Source organism: Corvus hawaiiensis, chromosome 5, assembly GCF_020740725.1.
Source record: "Corvus hawaiiensis isolate bCorHaw1 chromosome 5, bCorHaw1.pri.cur, whole genome shotgun sequence".
NCBI lineage: Eukaryota > Metazoa > Chordata > Aves > Passeriformes > Corvidae > Corvus > Corvus hawaiiensis.
The window spans coordinates 61,932,039-61,948,597 of NC_063217.1; the positions used below are offsets into that span (position 1 = coordinate 61,932,039).

The 16,559-nt window shown below is 42.8% G+C and overlaps 1 protein-coding gene across 1 annotated transcript in view; it reads right to left on the reverse strand.

Annotated features, from left to right (window-relative positions):
• The window catches only part of CDS1 (CDP-diacylglycerol synthase 1), a 29,645-nt gene extending 13,627 nt beyond the window's left edge, over positions 1-16,018 (reverse strand). Inside the window, exons 1-5 of the mRNA XM_048304685.1 lie at positions 15,687-16,018; positions 7,483-7,610; positions 4,371-4,467; positions 1,091-1,188; positions 653-792 (exon numbers count right to left, since the gene is read on the reverse strand). Coding sequence (XP_048160642.1) covers positions 653-792; positions 1,091-1,188; positions 4,371-4,467; positions 7,483-7,610; positions 15,687-15,776 — 553 coding nt within the window. The 5' untranslated portion in view covers positions 15,777-16,018. The remainder of the gene's footprint in view (positions 1-652; positions 793-1,090; positions 1,189-4,370; positions 4,468-7,482; positions 7,611-15,686) is intronic.
• Positions 16,019-16,559: the final 541 nt, after the last annotated feature.

Here is a 16,559-nt window from a genome sequence, read left to right on the forward strand (position 1 = left end):
GTCCCTTAAGCCAATCTGAGTATTCAGCTGATTTACTTTTATGCTAAACTGCATTGCTGAAAAAACATATTTACATGTTCACAAAGCAATACCCCACAAGAGAGCCAGCTTGTGTTTCTTCTTCCTAGAGAAGAGGCTTTTAAAATTTTTTTCTTTGGACAGGGAGGAAATCTACCCATGAGGCAAGTATCTGAATATCTTGCAGACAAAATTAAGACTCAGGCACTTTGACTAATCAGTTTAAAAATATATTAGTAAATCCTATTACTGGAGCCCTAGGAGAACACTTGCACAATAAAGAATCAATCCAGCACAGCAATTACACATAGAAGTCATTACTACAGCCTGCCAAAATAGCACCAGATCTTCAGCAATCAAAATTAATGCTTGCCAACCTCTTTTGAGCACTATTATCTTAACTGTCTCAAGATCATCTACTTGTTTAGGCTGCTTTCTTCTTCTCAGTGAATGCAAAATTTGTACTCATCTTTTCACGGGAAAAATGTAACTGCAAACACCTCATTTCCTCAAGCATTAAGAGGAAAAAGAAACTGAAAGTGCATAAAGATGAGGAGCAATTATATATATCTTTTTAATTAAATAAGCAAATGCAGCACAAAGTTCTTCCATTTTTGTGACTTCCTGCACTTACCTGTTAAATAGAGCGCAAAAGATATAAACCTGTGGTAACGAATGAGGAATTGCAGCTGTTCTCTTCTTTGCACAAATGTAGCGAAGTAATCAGCTACAGTCTCTCCATAAAAGAAGTAGTTCACACACAGCAAAAAGTACCTGCAATATGCAACAGCTAACAGTTATTTTAATAAGACAATATATACTAAATGCAAGTCTTAAAAACAAAACAAACAAGGATTTATTTTTAACAAGGAAAAAAACCAAGTAATGAAAGGCCAACTGACTTGTCCAAGTTCACAGGTGGAACACAACCACAGAATTCTGTATTTGAGACAGGTGTGAAGTTTTATGTCTGCACATGACCCACAAAGCTGTCATTACACCACAACAGGAGAGGAAGAAGATGATTTAAGTTTCACATCCCAGCTTCTTGATGTTCTGGCTTGCTACTCACCAGCTGAGGGATCGAAACCATGGTAAATCATACGAGTGGTAGACTCTGTAACCAATAGTAATGATTTCATGGTAACACTTCACTTGGATGCTTAAGACCTAAAATAAGAGAAATAAAGAACTTTGTAAATATGCTGCAGTTGTTTCTTACAGGCAGTAAGGAGCACTGCAGCCTGCATTAAGGGGGCGATATTATTCTGAAGTCAAATTCCACTCAGAAAACAGCTTCAAAGCAAATCCAAGGAAAACTAAGCTCTGTTTAAAACTTAAAAAAAATCTCCAAACCACTGTACATAAAGAAAAAAACCCCACACTGGGCTGGCTTCAAAAATATGAAACAAGGGAAAGCTCCTGACCTTTCTGCATTAAAACAGTTTGACAGCAGCAGGTCAGAAGTGCTTCCTGTAAAGAAAGCTCTCCTATTTCTTTTGGCTAAGTTTTATCTTTACATTTAATTCAAGAAATATTTTCCAGGCCCAATGCAAAAAACTAGCTGTGCAACACAGCTTAGACACCCAGGTCTTCCACTTGCAAGCATCTCATTAAGGGCAATTAGCATTTATGATTAGAGGCAAAGCTCGTCTAACCCAGGTCTGAATGCCGCATCCTCCCAGGCCTTCATTTTGTTTTGCTGACCTCACTGCTTCCCTGCATTGCTGGCCCAAGTCTGGCAGTATGTCCTCATGCCTTTGGGCTTCAGAAGACTCTGCCACTTCTGTCCAATCTGAGTCTCCAAGCAGATCACCCTACCCAGACATATGGAATTGCCAAACCCAGGCCATGGGTAATCCCATGCAGGAGCAAGAACCTGCCCACGCTCCTGGTGCACATCAGCACACAAGGCTTTGCAGCATCCTCTTACCACCTGCATTCATCAATACATTTCATCTTGTTCAATGTGTGAACACAGATTAAACAGTCTTACACCACCCCAACGAGTTAATTTTGAAGCTTCCCTACCTTGTGCTCTTTCTTCTGCTTGGCCTATCCTATAAAACTTAAATGCTACAAGGAAGAGCAACATTGCAGGATTGCACCCTGCAGTGGGAAAGGGCACCGGGGTCCAAGCCATGGAAGCCTGTTACCTGAGTAGCCAGCAAATTTAGAACATACTTTCCAACTCTTTAGGGCAGTCTCAGGTCTTGTCCTCCAAACCTCACTGGATTACTCTTCCTACAAGTCTCTGGGCATTTTCAGTCCCAGTACTGAGATTCAGTTTTATCATCACAACTGTTATTTAAATATAAGCTATTTTATTCCAGCGAAATGAAATAATTCATGAACCAGACCATTTTTTCCCTCCATTCTCCTTTTTACATAGTCTCAAATATCAATTTCATTAACAGCTCATCATATTAGAAGACAGACTTTTTGCTTTATGGCACAAAAGAAGAACTCTATTACAATTCTATAGTAACTAATTACTTTTTGGTTCATGTCTTAACAGCTTTGCCCATGATTGCAATCCGACTGTATACCATGGATACACAAAATCACCCTGAAAATTGATGAGTTCCTTTTTGTTCATAATCATCATTCTCAAATGTAAGAGACTACTAAAGGAAGGGTTGCGGGGGGGAAAAAAAATCTCTTTACAGCAACCTGCACTTTAAAAGGGCTTTTTTTGTTGTTTCTTCACACACAAAAAAGAAAATCCTCCATGAATAAGACAATGAATTAGTAGTTTGTTATGTCATTCATCTGAAAGCAGGAAATATAAACCAGACTAAATCAGCTGTAGAAACTGCAATGCAGACTATAATGCTGGTGAAATAGCATTCCAGTCTCTCAAGACACGAGGTTTTATGACCTTCAGAAGAAGGGGCAGGTGACTCAGAATGACTACAAGGATGTTGTGAGGTTATGCAGGAAGAGAAGGGCCAAAGCCCAATGAGAACTTAATCCGGCTACTGCCATAAAAGACAATAAAAACCACCACTATAAATACATCAGAGGCAAAAGAAGGGCTAAGGAGAAGCTCCATCCTTCATTGGATGCAGGGGGAAACACAGTGACAAAGAATGAGGAGAAGGCTGAGGTACTTAATGCTTTCTTTGCCTCAGTCTTTAATGGTAAGACCAGTTGTTGAGCTGGGAGACAGGGACAGGGGTTGGTCTCTTTTCCTAAGTAACAAGTAAAAGAAAATGGCCTCAATTTAGATGGGAGGGGAGGTTTAGATTGGATATTAAGAAAAATTTCTTCACCAAAAGGGCTGTCAAGCTTTGGAAGATGCTGTCCAGGGCAGTGGTTGAGTCACCATCCCTGCAGATATTTAAAGGACGTGTAGATGTGGGACTGGGGGACATGGTTTAGTGGTGGACTTGGCAATGCTGAGTTAACAGTTCAACCCAATGATTTTAAAAGTCTTTCCCAACCTAAATATTTCCAGGAATATCAATCCAAAAATTGTCTCACAGGAGGCCAAGAAGGAAGTAAATTCACATTTTGGCAGTTAAACAAACTTAGAGTCAAAAATTGAAACAGTTACCTAGAAGGACCAATTTCAGCCCATTAAAGGCTACATTCCTGCCTGTTCCTTGCCATGACTGGGAAAGATAGTTAAACCACCATTCCATAAAAATACCAGCAATTAAAATGATGCAAAGAAGCAGTAAAGGCTGACATGCTATGCAGCATGTATGAAGAATATTATAACTATTGTTTTCCTCATCAGTATTGCACTTCATGACCTAAAAATGCACTTTGCCTGTACCTTAGAAAGGGATCTAGCTCCAACCTACAGATAAATGCAAGGCCACAACGAAGCCCCATAGAGAAATACGGAATTAAAGGAGCATGTCTGAGGAAAGCCTTTCAGTGCCGGTTGCAGACCGACCAGGGCTGCCTGCTTTCCTTAGCGTCAAAATTGCACCTGTCTCTTATTTTTTTATTTTAGATTTTTGCTGTCTGGAGTTTTTCTTGGGTTGGTTTTAGTCTGATTTCTGTTTGTTTGCTTTTTAAAACAAACCTCAATGTGCAACAGTAGGTCATACAAACTAGTCAATGAAATGGATGATAGTAGTTAAGTAAGGCAACAGTGATTCAACTTCTTGGGGTTACTTTAACTCCTAAAAAAAAAAAAAAGTAATTACAGTATATAAAAAGTTCTTCATCTACAAGGTCCAGTTGTGAATCTGTCAAGTGTTTTTCAAAAGTATTTACATTTACAGAAATAAAAGACAATTGCTCTGAATTGTCTGTGCAGTTTCCTTTCAGCTTGGCATGATGAATGAAGAGATCAAGTAACTCTTGCACAGAAGAATGCATTTAAATAAACTTACCAGAAGCATCAGCATAAATGATCCCAGATATATAATCAGAAAAAACCCAGAAATCATAGCGAGGGAGAGAATTCCACGAATCCACCAATTTTTCCATCTATTAAAAAAAAAAAAATAAAAAGCAAGCAGTTATAAATGAAAATAAATTCCACTTCCTCTGCTAACTAGAGACTAAACCATATTAGAAACAGTGGGAATAGCAGAATTTTTTGTGTTTAATCAAATGCATAGCAAGAAACACAGACTCAAGCAACTGTCCAACTAAACAAGATGCATAGTAAAATAAAATGGAAGTTAGACACCTTTCTTCTTCCCCTGTGCTGCCTCAACCCTGCCAAGTGTCATTTGCAATGAATTGGTACAACCCCCACATTGAAGCTGCTGTGAAGATACACCACGACCCTCAAAAAGCATCACATAAGCTGCAAGACTGATGGGGGCCCAGCCATGAAAAGGCTGGCATATGAAAGAAAGGCTGCCAGGTAAAAAGCAAATTATTCTTTGAGGAGTAATGGCCACACAACAAAACCTCCAAACAAGTGATCACCAATTCTCTACAGCAGTAAAGGAGCTCTTTGCCCAGTAGAGGGTTATCTACTGAAAGCAGTCCTGTGCTCTTGTGAGCACTGGAATCAGGACAGGAGAATATGTAACAATGGGGATTGGTGGGTCAAACTAGCTGTACTCTTTTGTCCTTGTAGACCTTTGCAGCTGCTATTGGCTACCTAAGGAAAATGGAATAAAAATTTCTGTTACCACAGAATCATAGAATCATTTAAGTTGATCTAAGATCATCGAGTCCAACCATTAACCCAGCACTGCCAAGTCCACCACTAAATCATGGCCCTGACTGCCACATCTACACATCTTTTAAATACCTCCGTGGATGGTGACTGCACCAGTTCCCCAGGCAGTTTGTTCCAATGCTTGACCTTTTTCCTAAGTTAAACCTCTCCAGAGGTTTAATTCCAAACCTTTTTCCTAAATTAAGTTTTCGTAACATCCAACCTAAATGTCCTTTGGCACAATTTGAGGTTGTTTCCTCTCAATGTCCACTGAAGCAACTAATCACAAGTCACTGCTAAACACAAAGCTCCCTACTATAAGCCTCAAGACATTCTTTCTAATGTTTTGCTTTCCATCAGTCTTGTGTTTCATTGCTGCATCAGGAGATACACCTGATTCAGTGTTAGTTTTGAATCAGACTCCAGTTCTAATGTAAATTTCAACTGCAGTAATTTGATTTTCAAGGATTTGACTCATTGACAGGTTAATGGCAGCTACAGCCACTAATTGGATTTGCCTTAAGTATCAGAACAGAGGCAGAAGAGGCTTTATCACAACATGTTTTATGTTCCTCTGTGATGTGGGTACACACAGAGCAGCTTGGCCCTAGTGGCAAATCCATAGTGAGCAAGCCTCCTTCAGAAGAACTCAGCTTCCTTTATGAGTAATGTTAAAATACCACACGGTATCTTGGGGGTGTTGGCAAGCACAGCACCGGAAAGACAGCTTCAGTAGGACAAGAAGCTCCAGAATTTAGGAAGCCACCTGCCAAGTTTATTGTATCCTAACTCTCCGCTAGAAAGTTATAGATACTATTTCTTTCAGAGGTCAAATACAAAGAGTATCCATATTTCTGAGAGTTACAGTGCAACCCACTCATGTTGCACATGATGACAACAGCTCTGCTGGGACTGCTGGCTACTGAACTGGCAGGTAATTTCAACTCTAGCATTCATAAAGCACCAGGAATTTAATTTTTCACTCAAAGCACCCTTTGTACACCTTTGTGCAAACACTCCAATAAAGAATTTAAAGCATGTGAAACAGGAAAGGTTTCACCTGCACCTCTTAGTTGCAGGCTTTGAGGTATCACCATGCCCTTTGGAACAAGTCTGATTTGGAGACCTAAGACTTCCACATTTAACCCAATGAGAAAACTCTGAAACTAGACACTCCTTACAGTGTGATGGCAATAGAGAATATCATATTCTGCTCACAGCTGGTGCAGTTTAGAAACAGGCTTTTTAAAACCTGAAACATTACATCTGTTTGTAACAGAAATGGACAACAGATTACAAAATGAGCAAGGCAAAAAACTCATTTCACACTGCTATTGGAGATATCTCCTGGAGACCAGTTCTTTTACAAGGATTTGGAAGGTTTTAATTATAGTTCAGATTAGAGATCCTTCCTTTGACTTTGTGAGACCTAAGCTGCATGTGAAACACACGTTGTATTGCACAGGGCATCAGTATATTGCTTGGTTTGTTACATTGAGCATAAGGCATATATGACACTCATATTCACTTTAGTAGATAGTTTTTTGGTATCTATCACCTAAAAGCTCTTTCATTGCATTAATGAAAAAAACGCAATGCAACTTGCTCGCCCCAAAGCGGTTTGACTGATCAGGTGTTGTAAAGGGACTGCATAAAAAATTATACAAAGAACTTTATCTGACAGCCTTCATGCCTATGCAGGTCCACACAATTATCTGTCTATCTATACACATACACATCCTCCACATCTGCTGGCCATCAAGATCCTGGGAGGCTGGAGGTAGAAACCTACGTTTTAAAAGAAACATCAGGAAAAAAAAATAAACAATGCTTTAAAAAATACGACCATATCAGCTATTGTGTATTTAACTGTACAGCAAATTATTTAGAAGTGGAAACGTCAAAAATCTAGCAAACCTCATCTTGAGAATTTACACATCTTTTCATTCATAAACCACTCCCCTCTCAATCTTGGAGGTAGGAAATCAGTTCATTACAACCTCCAGAAATAATCATTCTGTAATTCAAATTTTTTAGCCCATGTTATTGCAATGTTCAGACTCAGTAAATGTTTATGTAAACTATGTTTACTTAGAAAAGCATGTAATGGGTAATTTACAGGTGTATGCAAAAAATATTCCACTGAAGGGACTATCAAAGCATAAATAAATCAATAACATCCAGCAACAATTTATCCTTGAAATTTTCACATTTACCGTATGAAATTTAAAACTGCAGTACAGTTTGAAAGACTTAAAACTGCAGCATAATCTGAGTGAATTTTAGCCACCAGCTGTTAAATTTGAGAGCTCTTTGTTTCACTGTACCTGGCAGACAAGCCTGACAAAGCCCTCTTGAGGATTTCTGGAGTGCTGTCTGTTGGTGGAGGAACATCAGGAATATCTGAATCACTTCTAAGGTCCAACTCACGAAGTCTTTCTTCCAAATCCACTTCCTATCACAACAAGAAAAATAAAACTATCAGAAAACTCAATACAACATGAAAGATTATTAGCTATTGTGTCAGAAAACAGTATTCAGAGCCAAACATTACTTTAGGAACTGATAATACCTGCATTACCTTCTAAAAGACATCAACGGTGTACTAGTGAAACTGTAGGTGATGTAGGAGGTAAGTATATGGCTGTGTTTATAAAAAGGCCTGTACTTGGATGTTGTAACATTACCTGCTGTACTCAAGAAACTTCACATCACTTTTTCAAGGATATACGTTTTCAGACATGCTACAGCTGACACAGAATACTGGAGTTTTCCAGAAATCCCCAAGCCCCTAACACATTCCCTCATCTACATCTCAAACTACCCTTCTGTGGAACAAGGGGAAGGTTTAATGTTACATTAAGAAGAAAAAATGGAAAATGTAATGCATGAACAAACAGTCCCTTTATACAATGAGAAGAGGTTGCTGGGAAAGCTTTATATATGGTGGGGCTTGAACCCTCAGGCTTGAAAGGAGCAATCCAAAACCAAGCTGTGAAGTGACCAAGTGTCTCATGGACACAGTATTACTCAAAATAATTTTCTGTATGACTGCAACACTACGGTTCTTTCTTCAGTATTTGCTGAGGACTGATAGGGAAGACATCATCCAGACAGACTGTGTGTCTCACCCAAATGCAAAACAGGCACTACATATTTTGGTGACAATGTACAAATTGTCACCAATGCTCAGAGCACGCTGTCAGGACTGTTTTTTCCCCTCAGTTAAAGCCAACACAAAGGGTGATTTCACTAGTTCTGTATGTTGCAAACATCACAGCTCCAGGGAGCTGGAAAGCTGCACTCAGCCCTGGCACAGCAGTAATGCAGAGAGCAATCTCTAGCTCAGCGTCTGGCTCTCTTGAGACCTGAACTTCCTCCTGACCTCTCTGACTCGCCTCACCTTCTTACAATCTCAAACAGCTTCCAGCCTGCCCTGCTGCCTCAAGTTCATCAGTTCTTAACAATTCTGGGGACTGTTAAGTAACTGTGTTTTAAAACTTTCTTCTCCACTGCTATATGCTATTTCTCCATCTCTCTCCCTTTCCAGCTTCCTCATCTCAGTTCTTTCTCCTTTATCTATTTCCATCAGTTAGAAACTTCTGCTTTCCTTTCCTACTTTTCCTTAACAATATTATTTTCTCCCCTTGTTCCGAGGATTTTTGTCACATTTTCTAAGCCAGCAGAGGTATATCCTCTCTTTTGCCCCACTACAAGACACCACAGAATTTAGGTGCCTACGCCCCCAGCCATCCCGCCCAAGCCCAGGGTGGTTACTCTGTTTATAATCCACGGCCTTTTCCCTGCAGCAGCACTGCGGTGTAACCTCTGTCCCAGTGCCTGGCCTCTGCAAACAACACAAGGCAGAATATAAGGTTTTCCAAAGCTGGTCGCCCAAAGCCAAGGGCCAAGCCCACAGCTCGGGGTTGGACAGAGGTGGCTGTGGAGGGGCCAGGGGTCAGGAGCTGACCAGGGTGCTGCAGGCAGCCTCCAACCTCGGACCCTCCCCAGGCTCTCCAGCGACACCAATCCGAGGGAAAACACCATCCTTTCCTCTTACAAAGTGCTTTTAACCTTTTAGAACCTGGGACAGTGAGCTGGCACTATACACATGCACAAGGCAAGCGGGTACATCCTCCCTTTTTTTTACGTTAGGCCTGGGTTTTTCTCATTCACTTGATGTACCACACACATGCCCAAGATTAAATTCTCGATTTTACACCATTTACTTCGTTCAAAAAGGTTATCAATGCTTCCCCAGTCCTTGAAACCCCACAACTGAATAATTATGAGGCAGACTTTGCCTATAATTAATACAAGTAAAAAGAGCAAATAAGCTATGGTCCAGACTTCAGAAAATCTGTAGAATGCCTGAAAAAGCACATAAACAAAATAGAAAATTACCACGCTCGCAACCCTGCTATTCAGAGGTGTTTCTCACAGTGTTGTACCATAGCCTAGGAAATTAACTATAGTTGCAATTGGGGGGATCACAGCTCTCTCTCAAAGCTATATTCCAACTCCTGTGACCTGCTCTGGAGTGCACCAAGCTGTCTGTACAGCCCTAGGAGACACTACTCACTGTGCAGATGACGGGCAGTAATCCTGGCCCTAAGACCATGACTTAGCGCCTTTAATATTAATCCCTGCTTGCAAACGGCGGCGATGTTCTCTCTTTTGAGCACACAGAACTAAGAATATCCCCAAACTTTTAAATTCCATTTTGATATTGCAGAAAACAAATGTGTTTAAACAATTAAAAAAAAAAATCATACTTAGTTTTGTCCTTCTGATCTTTAACACAACACTATCGCTTATAAGTACCTCATTATAAGCAGTATTTTAAATTTGCTACTTCTAACATCTGAATTCACAAGAGCACATCTTTTTTCAGAAGAAGGCATCTGTGTTTATCTGATGTGATTTTCAGTAGCTCATGGAAGTTTGGCTGGTGCAACCTGCAAGTTGCATAGAACCTGGTGCATTTTTTTCACCTTACATTGCCACAATAAACAGTGGGAATCAACACCTCAACTATCTTCAACTTCCCTGTGTAACATACCTCAAAAATTACCATGAATACTTTATTTTCCAGTTAACCGCTATCACAGCCACAACAATTTCCTGAATAAGGCATTTAATTTGTAAAGTCAGGAGTGAAAGAGGACATTGCTCACTAAAAGCTAGTTAATTGTCTTCTGCATCATTAAGTGCTTAGAACCCCATCACTGGGGGACAAGACTTTCTTGCTAATCATTTTCTAAATTATTTTACGTGATTGATTACAAACATTCCAGTTTATAGCCACAAATAACAATAATCATTACGGAAGGAAACACTAAGTTAATCACTATAAAAGCACTAAAAAAAAAAAAAAATTTTAAGAGCCTTGCTACTGCAGCTTGACCTTGTAGAAGCAGTTTTGGAGTTCAGCACAAACCCAAGCAGTCCTTCCTTCTCCTGCTCTTCAGATTTGAGATATGGCCAAGCTTAGTACACAGTAACATCAAGGACCTGTGAAGGTCCATGGGAAATGCCATGGGTTTCATAATGTGAGCAGGTATTTACCAGGTTTTCAAAGGTTAATTGAAACCAGCACAGGTTGTACTAAGTGCCTAGGGAACCTTTCAAATCCAACTTCAAAAGAAGTGTTTTATCCAAGGTGTTTGGACTTTTTTCCTAGAGTTTTCAAACTGCAGGTGACGGAATCTTTTATACACAAAGTGTGCCACTCCTGCCTGCTTGATTCACACCCAAAGTGTCTGTAACAGGTAGACAGTTTAAGTTTGGTATTCTCAAAAGACAAGACTTTCACCCCTATGCTAAATCTTCTGTACGAGACCACAAATACTTGGCCATACAAAAGGGGAAACTCAAGAGCCTGAGCCTCCATACCAAGAATTCAGAACATATGACATCTTGCCATAAATTAAGCTTCCATGTGGATTACTGCTCGCTGGCTATTTTGCAACAGCTCACAGAATACAGCCATATGTCATGGAGGAAAAAATAGACATCTCCATCTTTCATCATCTAAAAGGCCACACACTTCTGAATTGCTGTTTTGTACCACACACCCTCCACTACAATTAATATGTGCCAAGTGAACCACGCACCAGAATTATTCTGGTTACAAAGCCACTTGCAATGTTCCTCTTGTACGGCATTTTTCCAGGACACCATAAGGAACTCCTGAGTGGACAGCAAATATGTTCTTCTTTGAGAATGTAGTATCTCCATGAAGAGCAACTGAGAAAATGAAGACACTGTCCAACAATTTATGTGAAAAAGTTAACAAGCAAAAGAATTTCGTTGTTGTCATTTTATAAGTCTAAGTGATACTCAAAGTAAGTTTTCTCCTCTATCTTTGATCTTTCTGCAGTCTCTCTCACAAGTTCCATAGTGAAGTCAACAGTTCAGTTAGAACACACTGTAGAGCATTTAATTAGGTGTACCTTGATACCTTCCTCTGAAGCCAAGATATCAAAGTATCAAAAGATCCTGAATAATGAAACCTTTTTTTTCCAAACTATTAAAGCCTGACACATGTAGAAACACAGGCAAGAGACCTGTACATACAGAATCAAAAACTGGAACCTACAGACCCTTTGCTCTCTGCATTAGTACTAATTCACCACCATTTCCAAGAAAATGGGGTTTGGAGACAGTCTTCCCTTATTATTATTACCCTGCTTGTAACAGAAAGGATAGAGGTCAGACTTCTCTGTGAAAATTAAACTGATCCCTTTTCAGGGTACTCCAGGAGAAGTAAGCCCAGTGAAGTAACTAAGTGATCCATGACAGACAGACAGATCCACCATAGGCTATACCGCAATTTGGAATTTCATTTGTCTCCCAGCAGGTTTGTGAGGTTTTGGACATCAAAGATCCAAGTGCCAAACTGAGCTTCACAGGTCTGAGCAACTTATCTGTCAATTGATTCCCTGGAAGGGCTGTCCCATGGAACAGAAACAGCTTTTTCAATACAGCAAGAGAAACAGCATTCAGTGATTCCAAGCCTGTTGTAGTTACAAATAATTAACAGCCAGAAATGCAGTATGATCACACTTACTCCCCCCTGTCCTACTCTGGCAACTCTGTACAGTACGAAGAGGAATAACTCTGTGATTAGTTCCAGAATACACTAATTTTTTGGAAACATTTGAAAGCACTGTCTCTTGCTTTTTAGTAAAGAATGGAAACAATTGAAAATTTAAAAGGAGCATGAACACATGCAGATCAGCCTGTAAATCTTTAATTGATTTATACATATTAAGTATCTGAATGCCAAGTCATTCCTCTTTCTCCCAATGCTCACAGAGTATTTATGATGGCACTCTGACCAGAAATTCTTAGGAAAAGAGCACCCAGGGCAAGCAGCAGGAAGAAAGAAAGTGACAACCAAAAAATCACTCCTGGATGCTACAGGACGACACAAAGAAAAAACAAACTTGTGAAATTGCAGGGCCCTGTAGGGCAAAGGTATATTCACAGCAATTTTGCAAAATGTCACCAGCTCAACAAGCAAGTGAACAATTGGAAACACAAAGACTTGCAGAGCGTAGGAACTTCAAGAAGCTTCACAAAAGGTATATCATATTCCTTCATACAAAACCAAGGAATTTTACTTTCCTTTGAAATTATATCAGTGTAGAAACAGCTACCAGTTGTTTCCAATTAGTGATAAAAAGGCACGCAAACGAGGAAAAAAAACCCAACAGCTTCACTTAAATTCAGTAGGAAATGAGCATCTATGGACACAGTAAGTGTAACATGAAAAGTACCAGATAGCACACTGAAAACAGGGCTCGAAGTAGAATACAGAAAAACCTTCAGACATATTTAGTGTTTCTGGAGTTCTTCAACAAACAGAGAGGGATTCTTGGGAAAAAAAAAGGTTCATATTGCCTTTGTATATCTGGAAGGCTTGGTTTGGGCGAACAAGAGCAGAAGCACATAGCATCCAAAGAAACAAGATTTCTCCTTCATTACAAGTGAGGAAGAGGGTGATGTTTCTGAGCTGCATAGTAGAAAGCAGTGCAAACCCACTTAATCATGGCTATCCTGAGTAGTTATCAACCAAAGAACCAGTTTTGAGTCCAAATACAGGATTACCACACGAAATAGGTCATTTCTAAATAGCCAGAGGACAATACAAGTATCCACTTGTTGTAAAGGCCAGGCAAGAGATAGAGCAGAGTGATAACCATCTAGGAAGCTGTATAATGTGACACCTGTGAATCTTGATGAGCAGATGCTGCTCATCAAATCACCTACAGCAGACATTACCTGTGTGCTCATATTCAAAACAGAGTCCCAAACTGTGACCTACTGATTGAAACCTCAGTACAAAATACCGGTCTACCTCTACAGTTACCAATGGCACTAAAGGCAGTTTAATATGTAAAATTATCATTACTGTCACTTGCGAGCCACCAGTGACAGGGTCAACGGTGCTGGGCACACTGCAGATAGGTTGAACAACTCAAGTGGGAACACAGAGGATCCCACAAATAACCTGTGAGAAAGTATCTGGTGCAGTGGAAGAGGCTTTCCTTATCTGTTGTTCAAGTGAACACAAATGTATGCGCACTGAAATCCATCTCCTGTAACCAGCATCCTGGCTGCATACACAGCACCAGCCTCCTGTCTGCTCAACACCATCCAAAACGGGATCAAACACTAGGCTGTGGAGCAGCTAGAGTAAAACCACAGGAGGCCTATAGGTAAGAACAGCATTTTCCTCTCCGAAAAATCACACAGGTAAACCAAGAGTAACATTAGCAAGTTTTAGGGGCACCCTTTGGAGGTCTGGGAAGCACAGGCTTTGAAGGGTGACAATTCTTTGAAGGCAGCTCACTGCACACCTCAGAAATAAACTTCCCCTGCAAAATAAAGCAAACCAGAGTATCTCCACAGAAAAACAGCTTTTGGACCACACGGTAACAAGAAATTATGTTTAAAAGTTAATTCTCATCTACAGAGAAATACTCTGCACAGCTATAGTCTAAACACTACCTTATGTGATCACAGCCCTCAATGCAGTACAGCACTACAAATTTGCAAGTTCATTGGCTTTGAGTTAAAGCAACCAAAGCATAGAACAAAATGTATTGAGTTTCACTTTCCAGTTACTTGCCACAATGCCTAAGGCAGACTACACACTCTGCAACATCGACATCCATGCAAGTTTAAGCAGTTACTGATTCAAGTAAACACACACGTATTGCTACCTCAATTTAGCAATCAGAAAGCTTTTTTAAAAAACTTTAATTCCAGTTACCCAAATGGGACATTCTCTTTCATTTTATTCAGACAATTAGCAACTGTGATGTGGTGATGTGCTTAGCTTTTGTAGAGATAAGCCTTAACGCCACAGCAAACAAAAGAACAGCACTGTGGCTGTTTTGCCACTGTAATGAACTTGATGCATAGACTTAGTATGTTGAAAACCTCTTGCCTTTGCAGAAATGTCATACTGTAAGTCCTTTCCAGGCCAGAGGTGAATGCCTATCACTTAACAGGCCATAAAGCAGAAAGAGTTGCTGCGGAAATGCTGACACAGCCTTTAAATGGAGCAGATCACTGTTCCGAGTTAGTTTTCGTGCTACTGGACTGGCCCAACCACACTGAAGCATGCTCTTTGCCTGGTCCGGTCTCCCAGTTTCGTCTGGGACAGAGTTAATTTTCTTCCTAGTAGCTGCTACAGTGCTGTGTTTTGGATTTAGCAGGGGGATAATGTTGATAACACACCGATGTGTTGGCTTTGCTGAGCAGCGCTTAGCCCAAGTCAAGGACTTTTCTGCTTCCCGTGCTCTGCCCAGCGAGGAGGTACACAAGAAGCCAGGAAGGAGCGTGGCCAGAGCAGCTGATCTGAACTGGCCAAAGGCTCTGCTGGGGGGGTATTGGCTGACAAAGCCTGACTGCTGCTCGTTGTTGGGCAGGTGGTGGTGGTGAAGCAATTGTATTTTGCACCACTTGAACTTCCTTGGGTTTTATACGCCTTTTTGTCATCTCCCTTTTTATTAATATTACTATTTTATTTCAATTATTAAGCTGTTCTTAACCAACGGGTTTTACTTTTTTTTCTGACTCTCCTCCCCACCCCACCGGGCGGGGGAGAGTGAGGGGTGTGAGGGAGTGGCAGGGTGGTGCTCAGCAGCCGGCTGGGGTTACAGCACGCCATCAGCTCCCTCGTCAAGAGGTGAGCTACGACACACAGCTACGGCGCTGAGCTTTCGCTGCCGGCCCGGAGAGAGCCCGGCCGCTCCCATTTCGGTCTCGCCACGGGGGAATGGCAGTGGGGTAAAGCACGCGTGGGCCCACACGCGTGAAACCCCTAACTTGGCACCTGGCCTTCTCCCCACTCCCGCCACCCGAGAGAGCGGCCGCGTTGCAGCCCGGGAGGGTCGCTGATGCCGGGGCCGGGGGCACAGTGCGGAGCCCCACGCGCGGCGCGCTCCGGGCCCGAGGGGGGAGGCAGCGCTGCTCCCCTGCCCCAAAAGCCGCCGCCGCCCCCGCGCGTCCTCACCTTGTCGCTACCCGCCTCCGCCGCCTTCTCCTCCTCCTCCTCCTCTTCCTCCTGCTCGGCAGCCGCCCTCCGCCGCCGCCGCGCCGACATCGCGCTGCGGGAGCGCAGCGCCCACCCGGCGGGGAGCGGGCGCAAGCGGGGCCGCGATCGGGACGGGGAGGGCGCGGAGGCCGCGCCGCGGAGCCCGCCCACCGCCTCTCCTTCCTCCTCCTCCCCTCGGAGCCCGGTGCTGTCCCCACCACCGGGGAGGCGGCGCTCCGGCTGCGGACGCCGCCGCAGCTCGGGGGCGCGGCCGGACCCAGCGCCCCGGGAGCGGAGAAGCGCCCGCGTCCCCGCGGCCGTGGCTGGGGCGGAGCGGACGGGCGGTGTCGCCCAGGTGCAGCCGGCGCTCCGCCCCCGCCGCCGGCACCGCCCCCGGGGGGCGGGCAGTGACCGGCCGGGCCCGCGGGGCTCCCGGCCCGCTGTACCCCGTCAGTCCGAGGCGTGGAGCTCCAGGTTGTTCTCTCCTGGGTGCCCGGAATAGCCGCGGCACGCTGCGTGCCTGCAGCCCGCTGGTGGAATCCCCAGGGAGACTGGGACAGGCATCTCCGGGCAGCCCCAGTGTCAGGTCCGTGTCAGCGCCCGCGGGCGCCCGTGCTGCAGCCCGCGCGGGCATCGCTGGGTATCTGTTGAGTGCTTTGTTTCCTTCTGGGATCCTCATGCCCGCTTGCTCTATGCACATTTATAAAGGCAGGTGCGGTGCTTGGCTCGTCCCTGCCCCACCATGTCATGCTCCCTACCGAGCTTGGTGCCACCAGCCTGCACAGAAACGAAACACACCTGCCTAGGAGCTCGCAGTCGAGAAAAACGCTCTGCAAGGCCAGCCACATGTCC